Consider the following 22,482-nt stretch of genomic DNA (forward strand, 5'->3'; position numbering starts at 1 on the left):
ACTACACAACACTATTTTTAACGTAATCTCCATTCAATGCTACGGCCTTACGCCACCTTCAAATGAGGGCCTGTATGCCTGCACGGTACCATTCCACTGGTCGATGTCGGAGCCAACGTCGTACTGCATCAATAACTTCTTCATCATCCGCGTAGTGCCTCCCACGGATTGGGTCCTTCATTGGGCCAAACATATGGAAATCCGACGGTGCGAGATCGGGGCTGTAGGGTGTATGAGGAAGAACAGTCCACTGAAGTTTTGTGAGCTCCTCTCGGGTGCGAAGACTTGTGTGAGGTTTGCGTTGTCATGAAGAAGGAGAAGTTCATTCAGATTTTTGTGCCTACGAACACGCTGAAGTCGTTTCTTCAATTTCTGAAGAGTAGCACAATACACTTCAGCGTTGATCCAGAGTTGAACCATGGGGAAGGACATCGAACAGAATAACCCCTTCAGCGTCCCAGAAGACTGTAACCATGACTTTACCGGCTGAGGGTATGGCTTTAAACTTTTTCTTGGTAGGGGAGTGGGTGTGGCGCCACTCCATTGATTGCCGTTTTGTTTCAGGTTCGAAGTGATGAACCCATGTTTCATCGCCTGTAACAATCTTTGACAAGAAATTGTCACCCTCAGCCACATGACGAGCAAGCAATTCCGCACAGATGGTTCTCCTTTGCTCTTTATGGTGTTCGGTTAGACAACGAGGGACCCAGCGGGAACAAACCTTTGAATATCCCAACTGGTGAACAATTGTGACAGCACTACCAACAGAGATGTCAAGTTGAGCACTGAGTTGTTTGATTGTGATCCGTCGATCATCTCGAACGAGTGTGTCCGCACGCTCCGCCATTGCAGGAGGCACAGCTGTGCACGGCCGGCCCGCACGCGGGAGATCAGACAGACTTGCTTGACCTTGCGGCGATGATGACACACGCTTTGCCCAACGACTCACCGTGCTTTTGTCCACTGCCAGATCACCGTAGACATTCTGCAAGCGCCTATGAATATCTGAGATGCCCTGGTTTTCCACCAAAAGAAACTCGATCACTGCCCATTGTTTGCAACGCACATCCGTTACAGACGCCATTTTAACAGCTCCGTACAGCGCTGCCTCCTGTCGGAAGTCAATGAAACTATACGAAACGAAGCGGGAATGTTTGAAAATATTCCACAAGAAATTTCCGGTTTTTTCAACCAAAATTGGCCGAGAAAAAAAATGTGTTGCAATACTTATTGAACTGCCCTCGTATTTCGATAGCGTTGGTCTGCGCTTCAAAATTCCTACAGCACTCTTCAGGAGGTTACAAAAGAGACACATTAAATAATATTTAACTTAGAAATTACACCACATTATAACTCTCATAATAACAAGTATCATACTATAAAAACTGATTTTATGATGACGTTTACGGTCTTTATACAAATTGTGTAGTGCGTCACTGGAAGAACGGCTAATACTCAGGAATATGACAGGAACGAGAATTTGAAGCAAAGATCTTCATACGGACATATGCACTATTCCAAAGGGTTTCCGAGACATAACACATTTAATGTACTTTATTATCTATCTTCTGTATTATCCAGTACATCGTCGCACTTACAAACGAATTACTGCGTTTCACAAGTTATCAGTTGAGAGATACATACTATTTCACATTTTGACCTCTGACAATTTCGTGCACGTCATACAACAACTGTTACACAGATGACAATAAATGTTCGAATGTGCAGTTGTGCACTCTTGAGAGAACGTATTGTTTTTGTCTCAGTGTCTCACTGCCTCTGCACTTTCCATTTGAAGCCAAAGGGCCGAATCATCCACGATGCCACAAAACGGTTCATCTCGAGTATTTACCTTTTGCCTTTATCCAGTACGATTCACAAAAATCTAGTGGAGTAAGATTTGAAGATCTTGGTGGTCAGTTAATTGTACTAAAATGAGAATTACAGCGGTTGGAATAAGTGTGGTCTGCATGTTCCCTCACAAGGTCTGGTGAAATGTGAAGGGTTTCCGTCAACCTTAAAGTACATTTCAGTCCTCGTGGTCAACGGAACGTCCCCAAGGTGTTCAACAAAAATGCACGTAATTCTGTTCCGTCATTCGATTTTCTAAAATCATTGAATCCACAAACATTTTCCGGATCATACTGTAGCTAATATTGATCGATAAACGAACTTGGAACTTGGTTTCCTCTGTAGCGTGCGGATTCTAGAGCGACCATCTATGATTATTAAGAGCATTTTTAATGCATACCATAACTTTGCTTCATAAGCGAAAAAAATCGGTGGAAGCAAATAACGATTGTTAATTATTGTTGCTGTTGTTGTTGTGGTCTTCAGTCCAGAGACTGGTTTGATGCAGCTCCGCATGCTACTCTATCCTGTGCAAGCTTCTTCATCTCCAAGTAACTAATGCAACCTGCATTCTTCTGAATTTGCTTACTTTAATCATCTCTTGGTCTCCCTCTACGATTTTTACCCTCCACGCTGCCAACCAGTATTAAACTGGTCATCCCTTGATGCCTTAGAACATGTCTAACCAATCGATCCCCTCCTCTGGTCACGTTGCGCCACAAATTCCTCCTCTCACCAATTATGTTACGTTATCTACCCATCTAATCTTCATCATTCTTCTGTAGCACCACATTTTGAAAGTTTCTATTCCCTTGTTGCCTAAACTATTTGTCGCCCTCGTTTCACTTCCATACGTCGCTACACTCCATAGAAATACTTTCAGAAAATACTTCCTGACGGTAAATCAATACTGGATGTAAACAAATTTCTCTTATTCAGCAACGCTTTCCTTGCCATTGCCAGTCTACATTTTATATCCTCTCTGCTTCCACCATCATCAGTTATTTTGCTCCCCAGATAGGAAAACGCATATACTACTTTAAGTGTCACATTTCATAATCTAATTCCCTCGGCATCACCTGATTTAATTTGACTACACCCCATTATCTTCGTTTTGCTTTTGCTGATCTTCATCTTATATCCTCCTTTCAAGACACTGTACACTCCGTTCAGCTGCTCTTCCAGGTCCTATTCTGTCTCCGACAGAATTACAATGTCATTGGCAAACCTCAAAGTTTTATTTCCTCTTCATGGGTTTTAATTCCTACTCCTAATTTTTCTTCACTTTTCCTTTACTGCTTGCTCAATATACACATTGAATAACATCGGGGATAGGCTACAACCCTGTCTCACTCCCTTCCCAACCACTGCTTCCCTTTCATGCCCCTTGACTCTTGTAACTGCCATATGGTTTCTGTACAAATTGTAAATAGCCTTTCGCTCCCTGTATTTGACCCCTGCCACCTTCAGAATTTGAAAGAGAGTATTACAGTCAACATTGTCAAAAGCTTTCTCTAAGTCTACAAATATTAGAATCGTAGGGTCAGTATTGCCTCACGTGTTCCAACATTTCTACGGAATCCAAACTGATCTTCCTCGAGGTCGGCTTCTATCAGTTTTTCCATTCGTGTGTAAAGGATTCGTGTTAGTATTTTGACGCCGTTGCTTATTAAACTGATAGTACGGTAACTTTCACAGCTGTCAACACCTGATTTCTTTAGGTTTGGAATCATTATATTCTTCTTGAAGTCTGAGGGTATTTTACCTGACGCATACATTTTGCTCTCCAGATGGTCAGAGTCCATATATGCCCCTGGAAATGTCTTAAACTTTAAAACGTGGTTCCTAAATCTCCGTCTTCCAGTGTCTCCAGGCCTCTTCCACGAATACAACCTTCTTTCATGATTCTTTTCCTACTATCTGTGCAAAATTCTACCAGGCGGCTTTCTCTTTCTTTACTTACCCCTAGTCCGTATTCACTTTTTACATTTCCTTATCTTCTGTTTTCTATCCCCCGTCTGAGGTTCGAGTCCTCCCTCGGGCATAGGTGTGTGTACTGTGCACAGCATAAGTTGGTTTAAGTTACGTTATGTAGTGTATAGTCTCAGGGACCGATGACCTCAGACGTTTGGTCCCATAAGACCTTACCACAAGTTTCCAATTTTTCTTTTCCTACAATCGAATTTCAGTCCCCCATTATTATTAATTTTCCCTTCCCTTCACTATTTGAATAATTTCTTTTATGTCATCATACATTTCTTCAAAATCTTCCTCATCTGCGGATCTAGTTGGCATACAAACTTGTACTACTATGGTAGGCGTGGGGATCGAGTCTATCTTTGCTACAATAGTGCGCTCACTATGCTGTTCGTAGTTCCTTACACAAGCTCCTATTTTTTTATTCATTTTTAAACCTGCTGTTGCATCTGATTTTGTATTTATAACCCAGTATTCCTCTGAGCAGAAGCTTTGTTGCTCCTGCCGACGAACTTCAGTAATTCCCGCTATATATAACTTCAACCTATCCATTTCCCTTCTTAAATTTTTTAACCTGCCTGCACAATTAAGGGATCTGACATTCCATACTCCGATCCGTAGAAGACCAGTTTTCTTTCTCCTGATAATGACGTCCTCTTCAGTAGTCCGCAACTGGAGATCCGAATGGGGAACTATTTTACCTCCGGAATATTTTACCCGAGAGGACATCATCATTTAACCACACAGTAAAGCTGCATGCCCGCGGTAAAAATTACGGCTGTAGTTGCTCCTTGCTTTCAACCGTTCGCAGTACCAGCACAGTACACCAATGGCAAGGTCCATGTTTCATGGGTGGGGATTGTCATTTAACCAGTGATAAATTTCGAATTTTGTAGCAGTGTCACCAATGTGAAGATTGTGGACAAGCTGTATGTGAAATGTATACTTTTCACGTTACATCGATAGGTTCATTAAGTCGTCGTGTGCTGGTTGTAGGGCTACACTTCATCTTGTGAACAATGTATTGCTGTTCCTGCGTTCAGACGAAAATAGGAACTTGGACGAATATCTTTTCCTGCATATGCTAAACACTCTACGATTAGCAATTCGACGTTTTGGAAAGCGTTGATGCATTTTTCCACACATGCAGCAGCACTTCCGTACAAGAGTCATAAACGTACACCATTATCAGCATATTCTTCATTAGTGGAAATGTGTGAAATTTTAGGCAGCGTTTGTACGAACACAGTTAACCAATGTCTCTCTCTGATACGCTCTTAATGCCTCACACTACTAGAACTACAACACACTGAGGACAACTGCTCGCTCAGTGGGCTAGTTCAATGGCAGAAAGATGTGTCGAGCAAAGAGACTGAAAGGAACGATGTTGGTTCGGCTAGAATAAATCGTCAGTGTGTTGGGTGGGTAAGACACGCACATGCTTGCCACTATCCCAAGAACAAATGTACGTTAACCTAGATTACTAAATCGTCTTAAAATTTGCGACTACGTTAGGATATAAAACAAGAATTTGTACTTAATTTGGTATGTAACATTCCACTGTAGATGTAATAACTGTAATTAACTAAGGTATAACGTATATAATATAACTTCCTTTGAATAGAATGTGGAACAGTAAACTTTGCGATGGTTTAGTGGCAATATAACATTTTCCTGCCTTTAGTGTTCTAGGGTTAAATGTTTTTATTTCGGAAACCAGCTCAATAGGGCGTATGAAAATATGAAGTTTTTTGCTTCAAATGAACATTCCTGTCGTATCCCAAACTATGGGCCATTTCTCTTGGAACGCCCTCCACCTGCTCAGTAAAGACTGATGCTTACAGTGAACTAATCCTCGTTTACACTGAATCACGCCGCACCCAAAATCATTGCAACAATGTTTTCGTAAATACATCTGGAATACGTGGGACTCTCCCGGAGAAGGCACCAAGCGAATAAAGTCTTACACTATCTCTGGTCTTGACAATGGGCTGAGGTCGGCACCAAGATTCTTTTTCAGGCATTATTTCATGATTAGAACCCTTAGTCCTACCTAACTACAGGGAATTTGATTGATGCATACACCCGCTGTCCTGATTAAGAACCGGTGATTTAGCAAGACAATCGAAGAGAGACAGTTGGTCTGAGAATTCGTCAAATCAGGAACATATATGTGAAGCGCTCTGCTTACGGCTGTTGTTATCTCCGAAGACAGGTGCGTCCACTGCACACTAATAATGAAGTAAGGGCTACAACTGTTTACTATGAATGGTTCATATTCACGGTAACAGGAATCAGAGGTCCCAGATCGTGATAGGGAAGTCCAGCTCAAAATAATAAAACGCTGCAGACGGGAAAACCCATCTTTGCGAACTATTTTCCTTTTCTGGAACCGTTCATTTTTATTTGTTCACTATTTATCTTTTATCTAATTGCGCATGCTACATAGACTTAAAATAATTTACAGAAAGGACCAAGTACCCACAATTATTACATCTGCTGGATAAATTCATTGATTATCTTATGAGGTCAGTTTGTTTACTTCGATTTCCTTAGCTCAATGCGTCTTTAGAAATCATTACATTAGTCGGCTGAAGTGACGAGACAGTGACAGCTACGTGGATAGTGTCTATCCACCTAGCGGTCGCTGTCTCGTCACTTCATCCGACTAATGTAATAATTTCTAAAGACGCATTGAGCTAAGGAAATCGAAGAATTTCGGATTACAGAAACTGTTTACGACCCAGCGCGAACCACCTCAGTCGTTGTTCACTTACGAGAGAAGTGTACAACGTTTTGCGTTGGGATTATTAGCATGAAATAACTGTAAATAAACTAAATTAAATATTTTCTTTTCTTTGTGCAGGTGTGTAAATTAACTACGCATCAGAGTAGCATACTATCTACGTGCGGAGTGAAGATTTATTAGGAAAAAACTGGTCAGGTATTAGTAGGACTCGCGCACTTAGGTTGCGCATAAACTTAATTAAGTATTCAGACAGTTCATACATTTCGGAACTCGAGAATCTCGTCTATTTTTGCCTGTTATCGGCATTGATACTGGAGGGATATCGATCCCAGCGATTCTAAGAGTTGCGAGAGCATTTTAATTTCTATAACATAAATGAGGTATGAAGACGTGCAATAGGCAGGCGACCTTTATTATCATAATCAGCATTTCTGCATTCAGGCCGATTGGGTCGCAGTTTGCATGAATGCCGAACTGCTGATTGTTTTATTTGCTAGTTTGACGTGGGATAACAAATGAACAAAACATTTCTCGTGGGATGTACTGTAAATACGAATTAACAGTTCTCAGAATTTTACACGTACTGTGAAATCTTACCTCTTTCCCAATTTCATCGTTATAGATCAATGGGAAGTATCCTATAGGTTTTGATGAGTGATTTTACGAGTATAAAAATATGTGACATAAATTGCTATGCCTTTTGACTGCACTGACTTCGAACCTCACGTTTGTTATGCCGCAAATGCAGTGACCATAGATTTAATAATGTGATGCAAATTTGATCTTCATATTGCTGCCCGTTCCTGAGAAAAAGGGTGGACAGACAGATAATCAGACAACGAATGACGAAAACAGTTTTTTTCCTTTGATATGAACGCAAATTTTCAGTTTTGTAACGTGAAAGTAAGGACAGAAGACAGACAGGCAGGCAGGCAGATGGACAAAAAGTGATCGTATGAAGGTTTCGTTTTCACTGAGTGAGACATGGAACTCTAAAAATAAAGACTCGCGACGCCATAATTGAGAAAGTGCCTACTAAAATTAGAAATTTTGTATCAGCACAAAGTGAAAGACATCAGCCTTTTTTCCCAAAACCTTAACGATATATCACACATGATTGCTTTGGAGATCTGTACAATTGAAAAAAGTAATTTTTGGTGAGCCGTCAGTTGAGAGAGGTCCCAAGATTCAGGTACGGAATAAACCAACTGTTATTTGAGAAAGAGAACTGCTGAGAGAGCTCAGGTAGGCGTTAACAGACATGATGAAACGAATATTAAATTCAACAATTCAGTACATACATACTAATGGACTTAGCATATAAATTTTGCACACAAACATATTTGAAAATAAGAGTTATGTTCTCTACTTATCCACTACTGACAGCTTTACGCATATTTCGGTCACTTACTTTCCTATGGAAATGGGAAGAAGAAAGTTGTCCATGAAACTCGCTCTTCTTTTTACTTAAAAAGTTACTTTCTGTCACAACAGCATAAAATATGAACACTTTTAGAGGTTCCTGTGTTTCCTGAAAACATTTTGGAATAATTTGTCTTGTATTTGCCTGAAGGCATAAGTTTCATAAGAGGACTATATATTGATAATTTTTGAAGTAACTGCGAATCCTCTTCTCTAAGAAACTTCTCAAGTATTTTTCCGTGCTCCATTCAGATACCATTTATACCCTGAAAAATTTTGTGTTCTATGGTGAAGGTGAATTATAACAAGAAGTGACTTCTATTCTACTTTAGTATTTTCCTTGCCAGTATATATGTCGAAGCATGACTCTGTGATGCATCAGAAGCAAAAGCTTCGTATTTGGAGTTCAGAATTCTTTCGAAACATTGTATAATATATCAGGTGATGAATAGTGATACCCCGCATGTGGTTTTACAAAAACCGAGCTTCCATTTATGGTATCTGCCCCTGTTTTGTCGTTTTAATCTTCTGCATCAAAAATAAGAGCTGTCACTACAGTACTCTGAGTAGTGAAGAAGAACCAACAGAAGGAAATACATAAAGAGACAAGTAGGAATCGACAAAACCTAAAAAATTATGACTAATGGGACTGAAGAGTTCTTTCCTAATAAAATAAGATTATCGCTAAACAAATTTCATTTACGTGACAAGCCCTTTAAGACAGACTCTTCGCAGTGGCACGCAGATAAATATGTCATCAAAACTGTATACACATTTACTAAACTAAAAGTGGTGAATTATCCGGCTGAAATTCAAGAAAGGAAACTGGGAGCAGAATCTATATATAAATAAGGTTGTGTCTCAGTATCCAGGACAAAAAGAAAGACTTCACCCAGGAATAAGTAAGCGTAAAACAAAATGTGTTTTTATTTGTTAGTTCTGACTCACACATTTAGTAAACAGTAGGTTCATGGATTTTATTATTAAAGTTAATGTAGCAATGTGGAATTAATAATTAAGTTAGAAATAAACATGTACTTCGTTAAAACGCTACTTCTGAACAAGAAATTTGAGATAAAAGGTGAATACTATTTTTGGTGTTCTATGAGTTTTCAAAAGGAGAGGCACACCTTCCCGTTGGTATGCCGAGCCAAAATCACGTACAACTCATTTTTTTGTTTAAAGTAACCAAACTAGCTGTTACCACAAGTAAAAATAAGACCCTCCCTAAGTGTCGTGTTTTAATTTGTGAAGAAATGCGAAAATCGCAAGTTTCGTGTTAACTTTCTTACAGTACAGTTTAGAAAAATATTAAAAGTTAACTGAATAACTACTTAAGGCAAGCAGATCAAACGTATTTAGTAAATATTTCGAGAAGGAGGGAGAAATATTATTCCTTGAATGTAGTGGATTAGACTTTGTAGAGAGCCAGAGCTTTTATTGTTGTAGGAAGTAGGTCGGAATACACAGTCCGATGGAAATTATGTCCCCAGTAGGAGCTGATGTATTGCATCAGTTGATGTGACAGAGGCATGAAATATTACACCACTAATATTGACGGTTCACTAAAAACAGCTGAGTAGAACGCGTACTATATGCAAAGCTGGCGCTTCTGCACTGGGAGTTGCAGCTATTGAAATAAACCACAGGTTTCGGAGCCATAAATAAGGCGATCCGCCACAAAAATAAACTGATATTCCTAGCATGAAAGAGTACTTTTGAGATTATAAAGAAGAAAGGAGAGAAACTGATGACACGAAAAAATACACACTTCACAGGAGAAACTGGTAGGTTTGAAACATAATAACTTAGCCTGAGCACAAGATATTCCCTTTGCGGTTGTGCATAAAGCGGTCGTCTGAGCACTGACCTTGCCTCTGTCTAGCTGGTAGTTGTCCCGCCACCAGGAAATGACGGCTTCCGGCCTGGAGCCGACTGCCTCACACTCCAGCACCACCGTCTGCCCCGCTTCTAGCACGCTCGGCCTCTCCAGCAGCCGAGTCTTCAAGGGCCGTACTGGAACAAACACACGACCACTTACACAGAGCCCCCGTTGGTTTGTCAAACTAAGAAAAACAGAGGTGCAGCTATAGCTATTACAGAAGCACACGCCCCCTGTACCATCTCACAGGATTTGCGGAAGAAATATTGTTCTCTAAGTGGAGTTGATCATGATGTAAACGGATGAAGGCGGAAGATAAGTAAAATTTAATGGAGCTATCCACACATTTTCCTTATTGGATTTCCTAAAACACGGAGAAACCTCATAAGTGATTCACGACTATAATAAAAGATTCGCGTGAAAACTACCAAGTATGGCGTTACTGGATGAGTCGTAGTACGAAAACGCGACGTCGCAGGAGGAAAGGTCAGTATTCACAGATATGACAGGAACGATTGTCCGAAGAAAAAACGTCAAGTAAACATGTTCTTCACCTTCAGTAGTGTGACACAGATATCTTCTACTGCAAGTTCCTTGCTTTACATACTTTTAGAAATAGTTGTATGGACCAAAAATGAAAAAAACCACCAGTAAACATGGGCTCTAAAATGCATACGTTAAGAGCTATAAGCACTTGTTCATCTTCGTTACTTTGAAACATATCTTTTCTACTGAACGATTGCTCATAGCTTTAAGGTATGTGTATACTTGATTTTTTTTTTTTTTTGCTCCGAATGATCGTTCCTGTCATACGCCTGAATATACGCCATCCCACCCTGAGAAACTTTGTATGAATGACAGTTGTTGGCAATTTTATTTGAGGCGTCCATGGCACAATGAAGAAGTTACAGATAGAGACATACACTTCGACTTGATTCACGTGTATCCAGCGCAAATATGACCTAATTTATATTATTTTAGGTGGTATTGAATCTGGCAGAGCGGTTCTAGGCGCTTCAGTCTGGAACTGGACGACCGCTACGGTCGCAGGTTCGAATCCTGCCTGCCTCTGTCATGGATGTTTGTGATGTCCTTCGGTTAGTTAGGCTTAAGTAGTTCTAAGTTCTAAGGGACTGATGACCTCAGAGGTTAAGTCCCATAGTGCTCCGAGCCATTTGATCCATTTTCGTATTGAATCCCTACCTCTTTAAATGAAACTTCAAAGTTCTGAAGATGATCCGACGGATGGAAACCGATCTACAACTTAACACCGTCAGTCCCCAGCGAGCTAGCGTTTCAGAGATGAACTGAGTGACAGAATTGGTGAACTGGACATCGAGTACATTTTGTGCGACTTAAAGGACCTTCGTCTTCTCTTGATGAACACAACGCGGAACTGGCACACACAATAATGTCTTCTACAAGGGAACAGTGACGTGCCACACATAATAACGGCTCATGTAATATGTGATATTAGTAGAATGTTATATTATCTGTCACATTCAAGGTTACTGATCCGTGCGCGGCTCGTGTTCAGGCCGTTTATTGCTTGTCAATCTGTCTTTACAGTAATGTCGCCTCCTTCTCATTCGATTTACTGGCATCACTAAGTTGCTGGTTTGCTTGCCCGTGGGTGGCAGCAGCAGCGCGTTTCGATAGTATACTGTCGTACTAACTCTGGAGCGACCGCTAGTATTTCGGGGTCGTCGTCTGTCAGTTCAGTCGGGATGGAGCGCCAGTGAGGTACGGACAGCCAGTACATGGCGACCGCTGGACACACACATGACCTGTCCGACGGAAGGAGATTGGAGTGGGAACGACCGTCGGTTGGTCGTTCGGTCGGCCGTATCATCAGAAGACGTGTATTTGGTCGCCGACCGCTTATGGAAACTCTGTTGTTCCACGGTGATTGGTTTTAGGATTGTCGGAGTTCTTGGTGCAAGTGTTTACGTGGAACTGTGTGTAGCTTCTATGATTTCCGCTGAGTAGATGAAAGCTGTCTGCGTACTGGAGTGGCCAGTCGGTCGGTTGCAACAGAGCAGCGAGGAAGTCTCCGCGGCGTGAGGTCAGGTGGATCTTCGTCCTCTCTGATAATTTCGGTTGCCGAGCCGTTTGTCAGGTGGAAGGGAATCGATTATGTTGTTCATTGGTTCCTCAGCCGTCCCTAGGTCGTGCTGTCACCCTATTATTTAGTGTTACGCTTGGCTGCCTGTCTCACCTAAACTGTTGTTAGAGTTTCCTCCCAATGCCGACACTCGGAACAGTTCTGAACACCACTGACTCTGTTCTTGTGATTGTGATTTTCTTTTGTCACAAGTACCTTGCCAGGCCTTTAACCAGGTATTTGTTTGCCTGTTCTATTTTCAGTATATTGCCTTCAGCCGAACCTTATGTGAAGTATTTTAAGATTAGACCTTCAGCCGTGTTTTATTTAAAATTCGTGTTTGCTCTGCATTTAGGCCTTCAGCCGCGTTTGTTTTAAAATCCGTGACTTTCAGCCGTAATGTGTAAATTCCTGTCCGTAAGGTTTCTCTTTAATTATCTTGGAATTCTTAAAATGGCTTTTAGCCATACTGTGTAAATGCTTATCTTAAGGTTTGTCTTTAATTATTTTGAATAAGTTTTTGGGCCATCAGCCGTCAAGATATTTCAAGTATTCTTAAGACGGTTTTCTGTTGTACTGTGTAAATGCTTGTCATGAAGGACCCCTCATATTATGTTGGAATATAATTGAGCTTTCAGCCGAGGAATTAATTTAAATTTTCCTTAATATGGACTTCAGCTGAAATTTGTAAATGCTTGCCTTTTAAGAATTTCCTTTGCTGATCTGAAATATTATTTGGGCCTTTAGTCGAGAAGATGTTTTAATTTTACTTAAGTAAGGCCTTCAGCCGTTTCTCCATATCCTCGTGCTTTAAAAGGAATTATTTAAACTTTATTATTGAAAAGTTACTTGGGCCCTCAGCCTTGAACTGATCCTTTATGTTTTAAAGAGAAAACTGTGCATTGATTTCCGAGGAATAAAGTTGTGTGTTATTGTGTAACTAACATTAACTGATCTTGGCCCCTTTCCACAACCTGATACGCTCTTTCCTGTTAAACGATTTCAGTTACTTCATTTGCATTTCATCCCTTCAAGATAATATCAGTGACTTGCTGTCATTACGAGGTACATATTTAAGTGGGGGTGATTTTCAAAACATGGCTTCATTACCCTCTTAATCATTCCTATACAATTAGCAACCCCCCCCCCCCCCAGTTTTTTTCTGAAGTATCTACATTCACCAGAAAGCATTGTTTAAAAAGAATAAATTTTAATTCTTGCTACATTTGTTGGTACCTTGGTTTTCTCAATCGAAATTTCTGTTAATTATTGATGTGATACGTATTTGTTGTTGTTGTTGTGGTCTTCAGTCATGAGACTGGTTTGATGCAGCTCTCCATGCTACTCTATCCTGTGCAAGCATATTCATCTCCCAGTACCTACTGCAACCTACATCCTTCTGAATTTGCTTAACGTATTCATCTCTTGGTCTCCCTCTACGATTTTACCCTCCACACTGCCCTCCAATACTAAATTGGTGATCCCTTGATGCCTCAACACGTGTCCTACCAACCGATCCCTTTTTCTAGTCAAGTTGTGCCACGAACTTCTCTTCTCCCCAATCCTATTCAGTACTTCCTCATTAGTTATGTGATCTACCTATCTAATCTTCAGCATTCTTCTGTAGCACCACATTTCAAAAGCTTCTATTCTCTTCTTGTCCAAACTATTTATCCTCCATGTTTCACTTCCATACAGGGCTACACTCCATACAAATACTTTCAGAAATGACTTCCTGACACTTAAATCTATACTCGATGTTAACAAATTTCTCTTCTTCAGAAACGCTTTCCTTCCCATTGCCAGTCTACATTTTATATTCCCTCTACTTTGACCATCATCAGCTATTTTGCTCCCCAAATAGCAAAATTCCTTTACTACTTTAAGTGTCTTATTTCCCAATCTAATTCCCTCAGCATCACCCGACTTTATTCCACTACATTCCATTATTCTCGTTTTGCTTTTGTTAATCTTATACCCTCCTTTCAAGACACTATCCATTCAATTAAACTGCTCTTCCAAGTCCTTTGCTGTCTCTGACAGAATTACAATGTCATCGGCGAACCTCAAAGTTTTTAGTTCATCTCCATGGATTCTAATACCTATTCCGAATTTTTCTTTTGTTTCCTTCACTGCTTGCTCAATATACAGATTGAATAACATCGGGGAGAGTCTACAATCCTGTCTCACTTCCTTCACAACCACTGCTTCCGTTTCATGTCCCTCTACTCTTATAACTGCCATCTGGTTTCTGTACAAATTGTAAATAGCCTTTCGCTCCCTGTATTTTACCCCTGCCCCCTTCAGAATTTGAAAGAGCGTATTCCAGTCAACATTGTCGAAAGCTTCTCCAAGTCTACAAATGCTAGAAACGGATTTGTAAGGTTGTGGAAAGATCTTTGTGAATAGTCTTCTGCATTTCCTATTACCGCTAAAAGAGCAAAAGCAGTGTGTCTGTCTGTATATTTCTATTGATAGGAATGTTACCGCATTTCCTTGATCTTAAATATCTAATTGTAACATTCAAGCATTCATATGTACACGGCGATTATTGGTCGCACGTGGAGGCGTCACGTACAGAAACTGCAGATAAGATATAGACTGCTCCTCCATTTTCTTGTTTGGTGTATGGATTAGTCAGCAACTGACCTCAGCGATTTGCGTTCATAGGAATGACCTATGGGAACTAGATACTTGGAACAACCAGCAACGCAGGACACTTCTTCCTTCATGACGACGATGACTAATGGGTACGAGAAAAATAACGTTCACCATATCCGCTTCGAGACACTATCCGAATAAGGCACCCTGTCACGCCCGGACGAAGCACAGAGTTCCACAAACTACAACCGTCTTACACCTCGTTCACTACTAAAGCTTCCCGTGCATTTTGTGAAGCATTTTCTTCCTTTATAATACAGGTAATTTACGTATGAATTAGCGGGTTACATATTCGTCTGGCATGTCGATTGTGAGCTACATATGGGTCAAATGGCTCTGAGCACTATGGGTCTTAACTTCTGAGATCATCAGTCCCCTAGAACTTAGAACTACTTAAACCTAACTAACCTAAGTACATCACACACATCCATGCCCGAGGCAGGATTCGAACCTGCGACTGTAGCGGTCTCGCGGTTCCAGACTGGAGCGCCTAAAACCGCTCGGCCATCCCGGCCTGCATGTGAGCTACAGAAAAGCAGCATTATGATTCCTTTCAGCATTTCTCGTAAGTCGTTACTTTATTCGTAAGTTTGCTTGACTGAGTACATTAGAGCTTGAAAACTCAACTATTTTGAAGGAAACCAATTTAAAGTTAATATTCTGACAGCTATAGCATCATTTACAATCTAATTTCAATCAATTTTTACAGTCGTTCCCCTTATTGGTTAGGAACTGTAGCTGTTCTTCTTGTACAGAACAAAACTGACGTATATTTCTTTTCTGTCTAAAACGCGTGCTTAGTTTTATTTTTCGGATTTTTAGTGCGTGTTTATTTAGGTATGTTGTGATGTGTCTTGGTAAATTTTCAGAACAGGGCTATATAAAAAAGGAGTCAGGAACTTTAATGATTTGTTCGTGACATCAAAAAATTACAAAATGTTCAAAAGAAGATGGGCCAGAACTCTTCTTTAGACAGGCTTGAAAATAATTTTCTTTAATGTGCATTTCCTATTTTCACTTGGTCAGGACATCGGTATGTTTGTGTCTGATCGTCATTTGTTCTGTTTTAGGGCAGCTTCCACCATAACATCGCAATGATATACTGAATGTCTGAAATGACCGGTATGCACTACATGTAGCAGATAGTAATGCAGACGCAGTACTTGAACTCTGTCCATGAGGGAGTTACTTTGCGCAAGAAGTTGGTACGAAGCCAACAATGCTCACGACAGACAGGCTCATACACTATGTGATCAAAAGTATCCGGACACCAACAAAAACGTACGTTTTTCATAATAGGTGCATTCTGCTGCCACCCACTGCCGGGTACTCCATATCAGCGACCGCAGTAGTCATTAGACATCTTGAGAGAGCAGAATGGGGCGCTCCGCAAAACTCACGAACTTCGAACGTGCGCAGGAGATTGGGTGTCACTTGTGTCATACGCCATTACGCGAGAGCTCCACACTCCTAAACATCACTAGGTCCACCGTTTCCAATGTGACAGTGAAGTGGAAACGTGAAGGGACACGTACAGCACAAAAGCGTACAGGCCGACCTGTTGACTGATGGAGACCGCCGTCAGTTGAAGAGGGTCGTAATGTGCAATAGGCAGACATCTATTCAGACCAACACACAGGAATTCCCAACTGCATCAGGCTCCACTAGAGGTAATCTGAAAGTTAGGCGGGAGGAGAGAAAACTTGGATTTCATGGTCGAGCGGCTGTTCATAAGTCACACATCACGCCAGTAAGTGGCAAACGACGCCTCGCTTGGTGTAAGGAGCGTATACGTTGGACGATTGAACAGTGGAAAAACTTTGTGTGGAGTAACGGATCACGGTGCACAATGCGGTGATCCGATGGCAGGCTGTGGGTATGTCGAATGAACGGTGAACGTCATCTGCCAGCGTGTCTAGTGCCAACCGAAAGATATGGAGGTGGTGCTGTTATGGAGTGGTCGTGTTTTTCATGGAGGGGGCTTGCAGCCCCTATTGTTCTGCGTAGCACTATCACAGCACAGGCCTACATTGTTGTTCTGAGCATCTTCTTGCTTCCCACTGTTGAAGAGCAATTCTGTGATGGCGATTGAATCTTTCAACACGATCGAGCAGCTGTTCATAATGCACGGCCTGTGGCGGAGTGGTTACACGACAGTAACATCCCTGTAATGGACTGGCCTGCACAGTCCTGACCTGAATCCTATAGAACACCTGTGGGATATTTTGGAAGGCCGACTACGTGCCAGGCCTCACCGATCGGCGTCGATACCTTTCCTCAGTGCAGCACTCTGTGAAAAATGGGCTGCAGTTCCCCAAGAAACATTCCAACGCATGATTGAACGTGTGCCTGAGAGAGTGGAAGCTGTCATCAAGGCTAAGGATGCGCCAACACCATATTGTACTCCAGCATTACTGATGGAGGGCGCCACGAATTTTTAAGTCATTTTCAGCCAGGTGTCCGGACACTTTTGATCACATAGTGTATGATCAGGAGTTAAACCACGCGATGCACGAATGCCTCGGCTCGAAAACTGGCTCTGTGGATGAATCTCCGTCAACTAGTACAAAACTAATTGCAAGAAACGAGGGTGTTAATCACGTGATGATCGAGAACGTTGTGCATGAAAATCTTTTGTGACCGTATCACCTTCAGCGGGTGAAATTAATAGGAAGTGTGTGAAGCAGAATTTGAGCCAAGAATGTCCTTCTGTCAATACATGTACGGGCAGTGTGTTGTGTTTCTGCATTTGTCAGCGTTTACATCATTCGCCGATGAGTCTGCCCATTCGGGTAATGCGATCTTCAGTTATCAATCATATCTAGGATTTTGAAAATCCCTATCAAATACGAGGAGAGAGAAATCAACACAGATTTAGCCTCAACATGGTGGTTGTAATTATTTATGATATCTTCCCGAAAACGTATATATTATTTCTCAGACATGAAGCTACTCATGTACTTGGCGATGTGCCTCTAGGCGTCATCAAACGAATGTGGCTTGAGTACGATTGTATTCTACTTCACTTGTAATGTTTTGATGTGAAGAATAAATCCCTGAAGATTGACATATACGAAAGGTATTCAATAAGTAACAGAAGACCTTCTTCTCGGGCAGTTTCGGTTAAAATGGAGAATTTGTTGTGGTACATCGTGGAATATTCCCGCTTGAGCTCTTATAGTTTCATGGTGTTCTGACAGATGGCGACGCTATACGTAGCCTTAAAGATGGCCTCTGTAACGTAGGTGCGTCCCAAACAGTGTTGTCAATGTGTTTCATTTTGGGGAAAACGAGAGCATCACTGATATTCATAGATGCTTGCAGAATATCTACGGAGACCTGGAAGTGAACAAAAGGACTATGAGTTGTTGGGCGACACGTCTGTCATGAACGTAATGACGTCGCACAAAGCTATCCTATCACCCGTGTGCAGGCCGACAGCACATACCTGGCCGCGTAACAGATGACCATAAAGACCAACGAAGGGCCATCTGTGCGGAACTGTTCGCTCATTACAAGGCTGATGGTGACAATTTTTGTAGAACATTATCACAAGTGATGAAACATACGTTCATTACTCCGAAATGGAAACAAAACGGCATTCCGTGGGGTGGTGCCACACCACCACTCCTACGAAGAAAAAGTTCAAAGCCGCACTCTCAACCAGTAAAGTCACGGCCACGATCTTCTCGGAATCTGAATGGGGTGCTCCGTTTGATGTCTCCCATAATGTCGCAGTGATCTGCTCTGCAGTGTACTGGGATACCGCTGGATATTGAAGAAACAACTTATTCGCTACAAAAGTGAAAACGGTCTTTTCCTTCTCCACAACAACGCAAGGCCTCACCCAAGTCTGCGCAACCGAGAAGAGCGGTACTTCATTGGACTGTTCTTCCTCACCGACCCTACAGCCCTTCAATCTGTTTGACCCAATGAAGAATGCACTGTGCAGGAAGCAGTACGTGGTTCATGGGCAAGTCTCTGATGCAGGATGGTGTCGGCTCCGACATCGACCACTAGAGTGGGACCATGTGTGACAACAAGCCTTTCCAGTAACATCGAACGGAGATGATGTTGAAAAACAAGGTTTTCTAGCAGAAGAGTGGGAAATAAAACAGCGAATTAGAATCTTAAATAAAAACAACCTACTTTCAGTACGAAAAGAGTTGCATTGTTTATCACTGCATACCGCTCATATTTTATATACCCTGTAGTGAAGAGATGATTTACATCCTTATCACACTTGAGCAGTGCTGCGTCTGGCGTTGGTGCTGTTTGTAGGTTTCGCCCTCTGCTGGAGGCCAGACGGTATCGTTTAGTTTGCATGGTTGCGGTTGTTTGTAAGTCTTCTCGTGTTGGCTGGCCATCGACACGCAAGTCGCCGAAGTGGCGTCAACTCGAAAGACTTGCACCAGGCGAACGGTCTACCCGACGGGAGGCCCTAGCCACACGGCGTTTCATTTTCGGCTGGCGCCTTTAGCAGGCGTTGTCTGTCCGTTAGTGCCAGCAGCGACGGTTATCGACTATTATTAACTGTTGCCCTATCTTTGGAGTGACGTCGTTGTTTTCCCGGGTAGTGTGAGTGGGCTAGTTCGGTTGGGGACTCAGGAGGATCCAGCTCCGCGCAGTGCCAGAACACGCCGGGACAGATTGCGGCACAAATCTACTGCCAGATGGAAGGGCTGTGGTCTCGAGGGTGTACGAACTCGTCGAAACCGGATCCAGCAAGGTTTATGATGAGTGCATTTTAATGCAAGTAGAGAAACCTCCACCACTGTGATATCTCGCGATTCTCCAGTGACTTGGGTGCGTGTTAATGCTCGTAGTGTCGCCGAGGTGAAGAGCAGAGAGTGGAGTGCTTGGGGAGGGCGGATCTCATTAGCTTTTCTCGACTTCTTATTACTATTTACTGCGCTAAACTTGTTAAAATTAGTTCAATCAGCGTTTTTTTTTTTTCGTACGTTTCCTTGCATTGCCGCTGCTGTCCGGTAAGGCGTGTAATTCTGATTTTTGATTGTAGACCGTTTGGTGATTCTTCTACTCTGGTCGTAGTGATTCTTTTCTCGTTATGGGCGCTCTAAGCACCGTATTCTGGGACGTAGTGCAGACCGACTGTTCCAGCTTTGGCGTATTGTTCCATCGCTGCATTTGGTTTATCAGACTTCAGGTAGCTTCAGCAACATTATCATTAGTCATTCGTTAGACGGCTACTAGTCTGAGTTACGATCTCGTGAAATGAATGCAGCTCTTGGCTGCCCATCTCATTGCTCGCGAAAGTGTTAGTTGCCGGACCATCTCAGAGGTCGATTCCTAGAGCACCGTCTGTGGCCCCTTGGTTCTTGTAAGACATGTGTATTCTAAAAAGAGGTCTGATGGCCAGTAGTTCAGTGTAACGCTTCTTCAGTCCACGCCTTCTGCAGGTATAATCTGCTTCAGTACCCTTTAAGGAACTTAAGTACTGGTCTTCGTGTTTTATTATTGTATTATTTATTACAATACCTTGTAATGCCTTCATTAAACGTTATACAGGGTGATTCAAAAAGAATACCACAACTTTAAAAATGTGTATTTAATGAAAGAAACATAATATAACCTTCTGTTATACATCATTACAAAGAGTTTTTAAAAAGTTTTTTTTTCACTCAAAAACAAGTTCAGAGATGTTCAATATGGCCCCCTCCAGACACACGAGCAATATCAACCCGATACTCCAACTCGTTCCACACTCTCTGTAGCATATCAGGCGTAACAGTTTGGATAGCTGCTGTTATTTCTCGTTTCAAATCATCAATGGTGGCTGGCAGAGGTGGCCGAAACACCATATCCTTAACATACCCCCATAAGAAAAAATCGCAGGGGGTAAGATGAGGGCTTCTTGGAGGCCAGTGATGAAGTGCTCTGTCACGGGCTGCCTGGCGGCCGATCCATCGCCTCGGGTAGTTGACGTTCAGGTAGTTACGGACAGATAAGTGCCAGCCAATGTGGTGGCGCTCCATCCTGCTGAAATATGAATTGTTGTGCTTCTTTTTCGAGTTGAGGGAACAGCCAATTCTCTAACGTGCTACATTTTCATCACTCGTTCTCGGCCGTCCAGAACTTTTCCCTTTGCACAAACACCCATTCTCTGTAAACTGTTTATACCAACGTTTAATACACCACCTATCAGGAGGTTTAACACCATACTTCGTTCGAAATGCACGCTGAACAACTGTCGTCGATTCACTTCTGCCGCACTCAATAACACAAAAAGCTTTCTGTTGAGCGGTCGCCATCTTAGCATCAAGTGACGCTGACGCCTATTCAGCAGCGCCTCAAGCGAACAAATGTACAACTAAATGAAACTTTATAGCTCCCTTAATTCGCCGACAGATAGTGCTTAGCTCTGCCTTTTGTCGTTGCAGAGTTTTAAATTCCTAAAGTTGTGGTATTCTTTTTGAATCACCCTGTATATGCCTAGTTAATAGTTCTGGTCGCCTTCTGGAATAAATCTAGCAGTGTATTATTCAGTGGATGTTAAGGGTTGTGTTACAAAGTTTACCATCATCTTATTCCACCCGTTTTGTGATCAGTTGTTTGTTTCTTTAATTAACCGTTGCTACTGTATTTGCTGTTTTACAGCAGGTTTCTTAATTTTTTATATTATTGCCCTTCCTGGCGTGTAAGGCCTTCAGCCGTGATTGTGGTCATTTGCCTTAAAATTCTAATTTGGTATTTCTATTTTAGCAGTAAGCCTTAAAACCTTATCTACTGCCTTCCCTGACGTCTGATGCCTTCTGCTGTGTTTATGGCGACTTACCTTTAATATTTCAATACCTGTAATTTGTAAATTGCTGCGAGTTCTTAAACAATTCTTAATTTATTGCCATTCTTGGCGTGTAAGGCCATCAGCCGTGATCACAGTGGCTTCCTTTTAGAACATTATCTGCTGTATCTGTATTTAATGGTGATTTGCTAAGTTGTAACTCACTGAAAACACTGTTATTTAAACAGTTCTTTATTCCTTCATTAATAACGTGTGGTATTTTTATTTATTCCTGAGTCTGGAAGTACTGCTTTAAAATAAATTGTGTGTAACTGCAAAAGGTAACCAATAGTAACTGATTACGGCCCCGTCCACAATCGTAACCGAATCCTGCCTTCCCTTGAAATGGGTCAAATGGCTCTGAGCACTACGGAACTTTACTGCTGAGGTCATCAGTTCCCTAGAACTTAGAATTACTTAAACCTAACTAACCTAAGGACTTCACACACATCAATGCCCGAGGCAGGATTCGAACCTGAGACCGTAGCGGTCGCGCGGTTCCAGACTGCAGCGCCTAGAACCGCTCTGCCACTCCGGCCGGCCCTTCCCTTGACTCTCCGGTATTAGCACCCCTGTAAAAGTCAATTTTCCATTCGATAATTTGCCCTGGGTTGTAAGTGTGCAGCGATGGATTTGAATTAACGAGCCACATTCCTTTACTGTGAATGAAGAAGAAATTATTTTAAAAAAGAAACTTTGTGTCCAACAATATTACTTGCATCCGCGTTTTATGCAGGTCCTCAGTGCTGGGAACATCCATCTCTTTCCCAGTCGTGTTGCAGTGCCACGAGAGCACCTCTGCCCCTCTCCCCTTTCCCCCCACCGCCCCTCGCAGTCGCCGACAGCTCCTGCATCTCCCCCTCCCCACCGCTCACCCTGATGGCGGCGGCCGGTAGGCAGGTATGCATGTGTTCGCGTGCCGCGGGTGATTTATGGCTACAGTTACGAGTGCGTTTCGCGAGGCTATTACTATGCCGCCGCGGCTCGGGCCCCGGCGCTCTTAAGGCGCTGGTGAGGCGAGGCCTGGCCAGGAA

General features: G+C 42.2%; 1 protein-coding gene across 1 annotated transcript in view; it reads right to left on the bottom strand.

Moving 5' to 3' along the window:
• LOC126260324 (hemicentin-2-like) overlaps positions 1 to 22,482 on the bottom strand; it is a 432,251-nt gene that overhangs the window by 197,401 nt on the left and 212,368 nt on the right. Inside the window, exon 5 of the mRNA XM_049957649.1 lies at positions 9,870 to 10,015. Coding sequence (XP_049813606.1) covers positions 9,870 to 10,015 — 146 coding nt within the window. The remainder of the gene's footprint in view (positions 1 to 9,869; positions 10,016 to 22,482) is intronic.

Source organism: Schistocerca nitens, chromosome 5 (assembly GCF_023898315.1).
Source record: "Schistocerca nitens isolate TAMUIC-IGC-003100 chromosome 5, iqSchNite1.1, whole genome shotgun sequence".
Lineage (NCBI taxonomy): Eukaryota > Metazoa > Arthropoda > Insecta > Orthoptera > Acrididae > Schistocerca > Schistocerca nitens.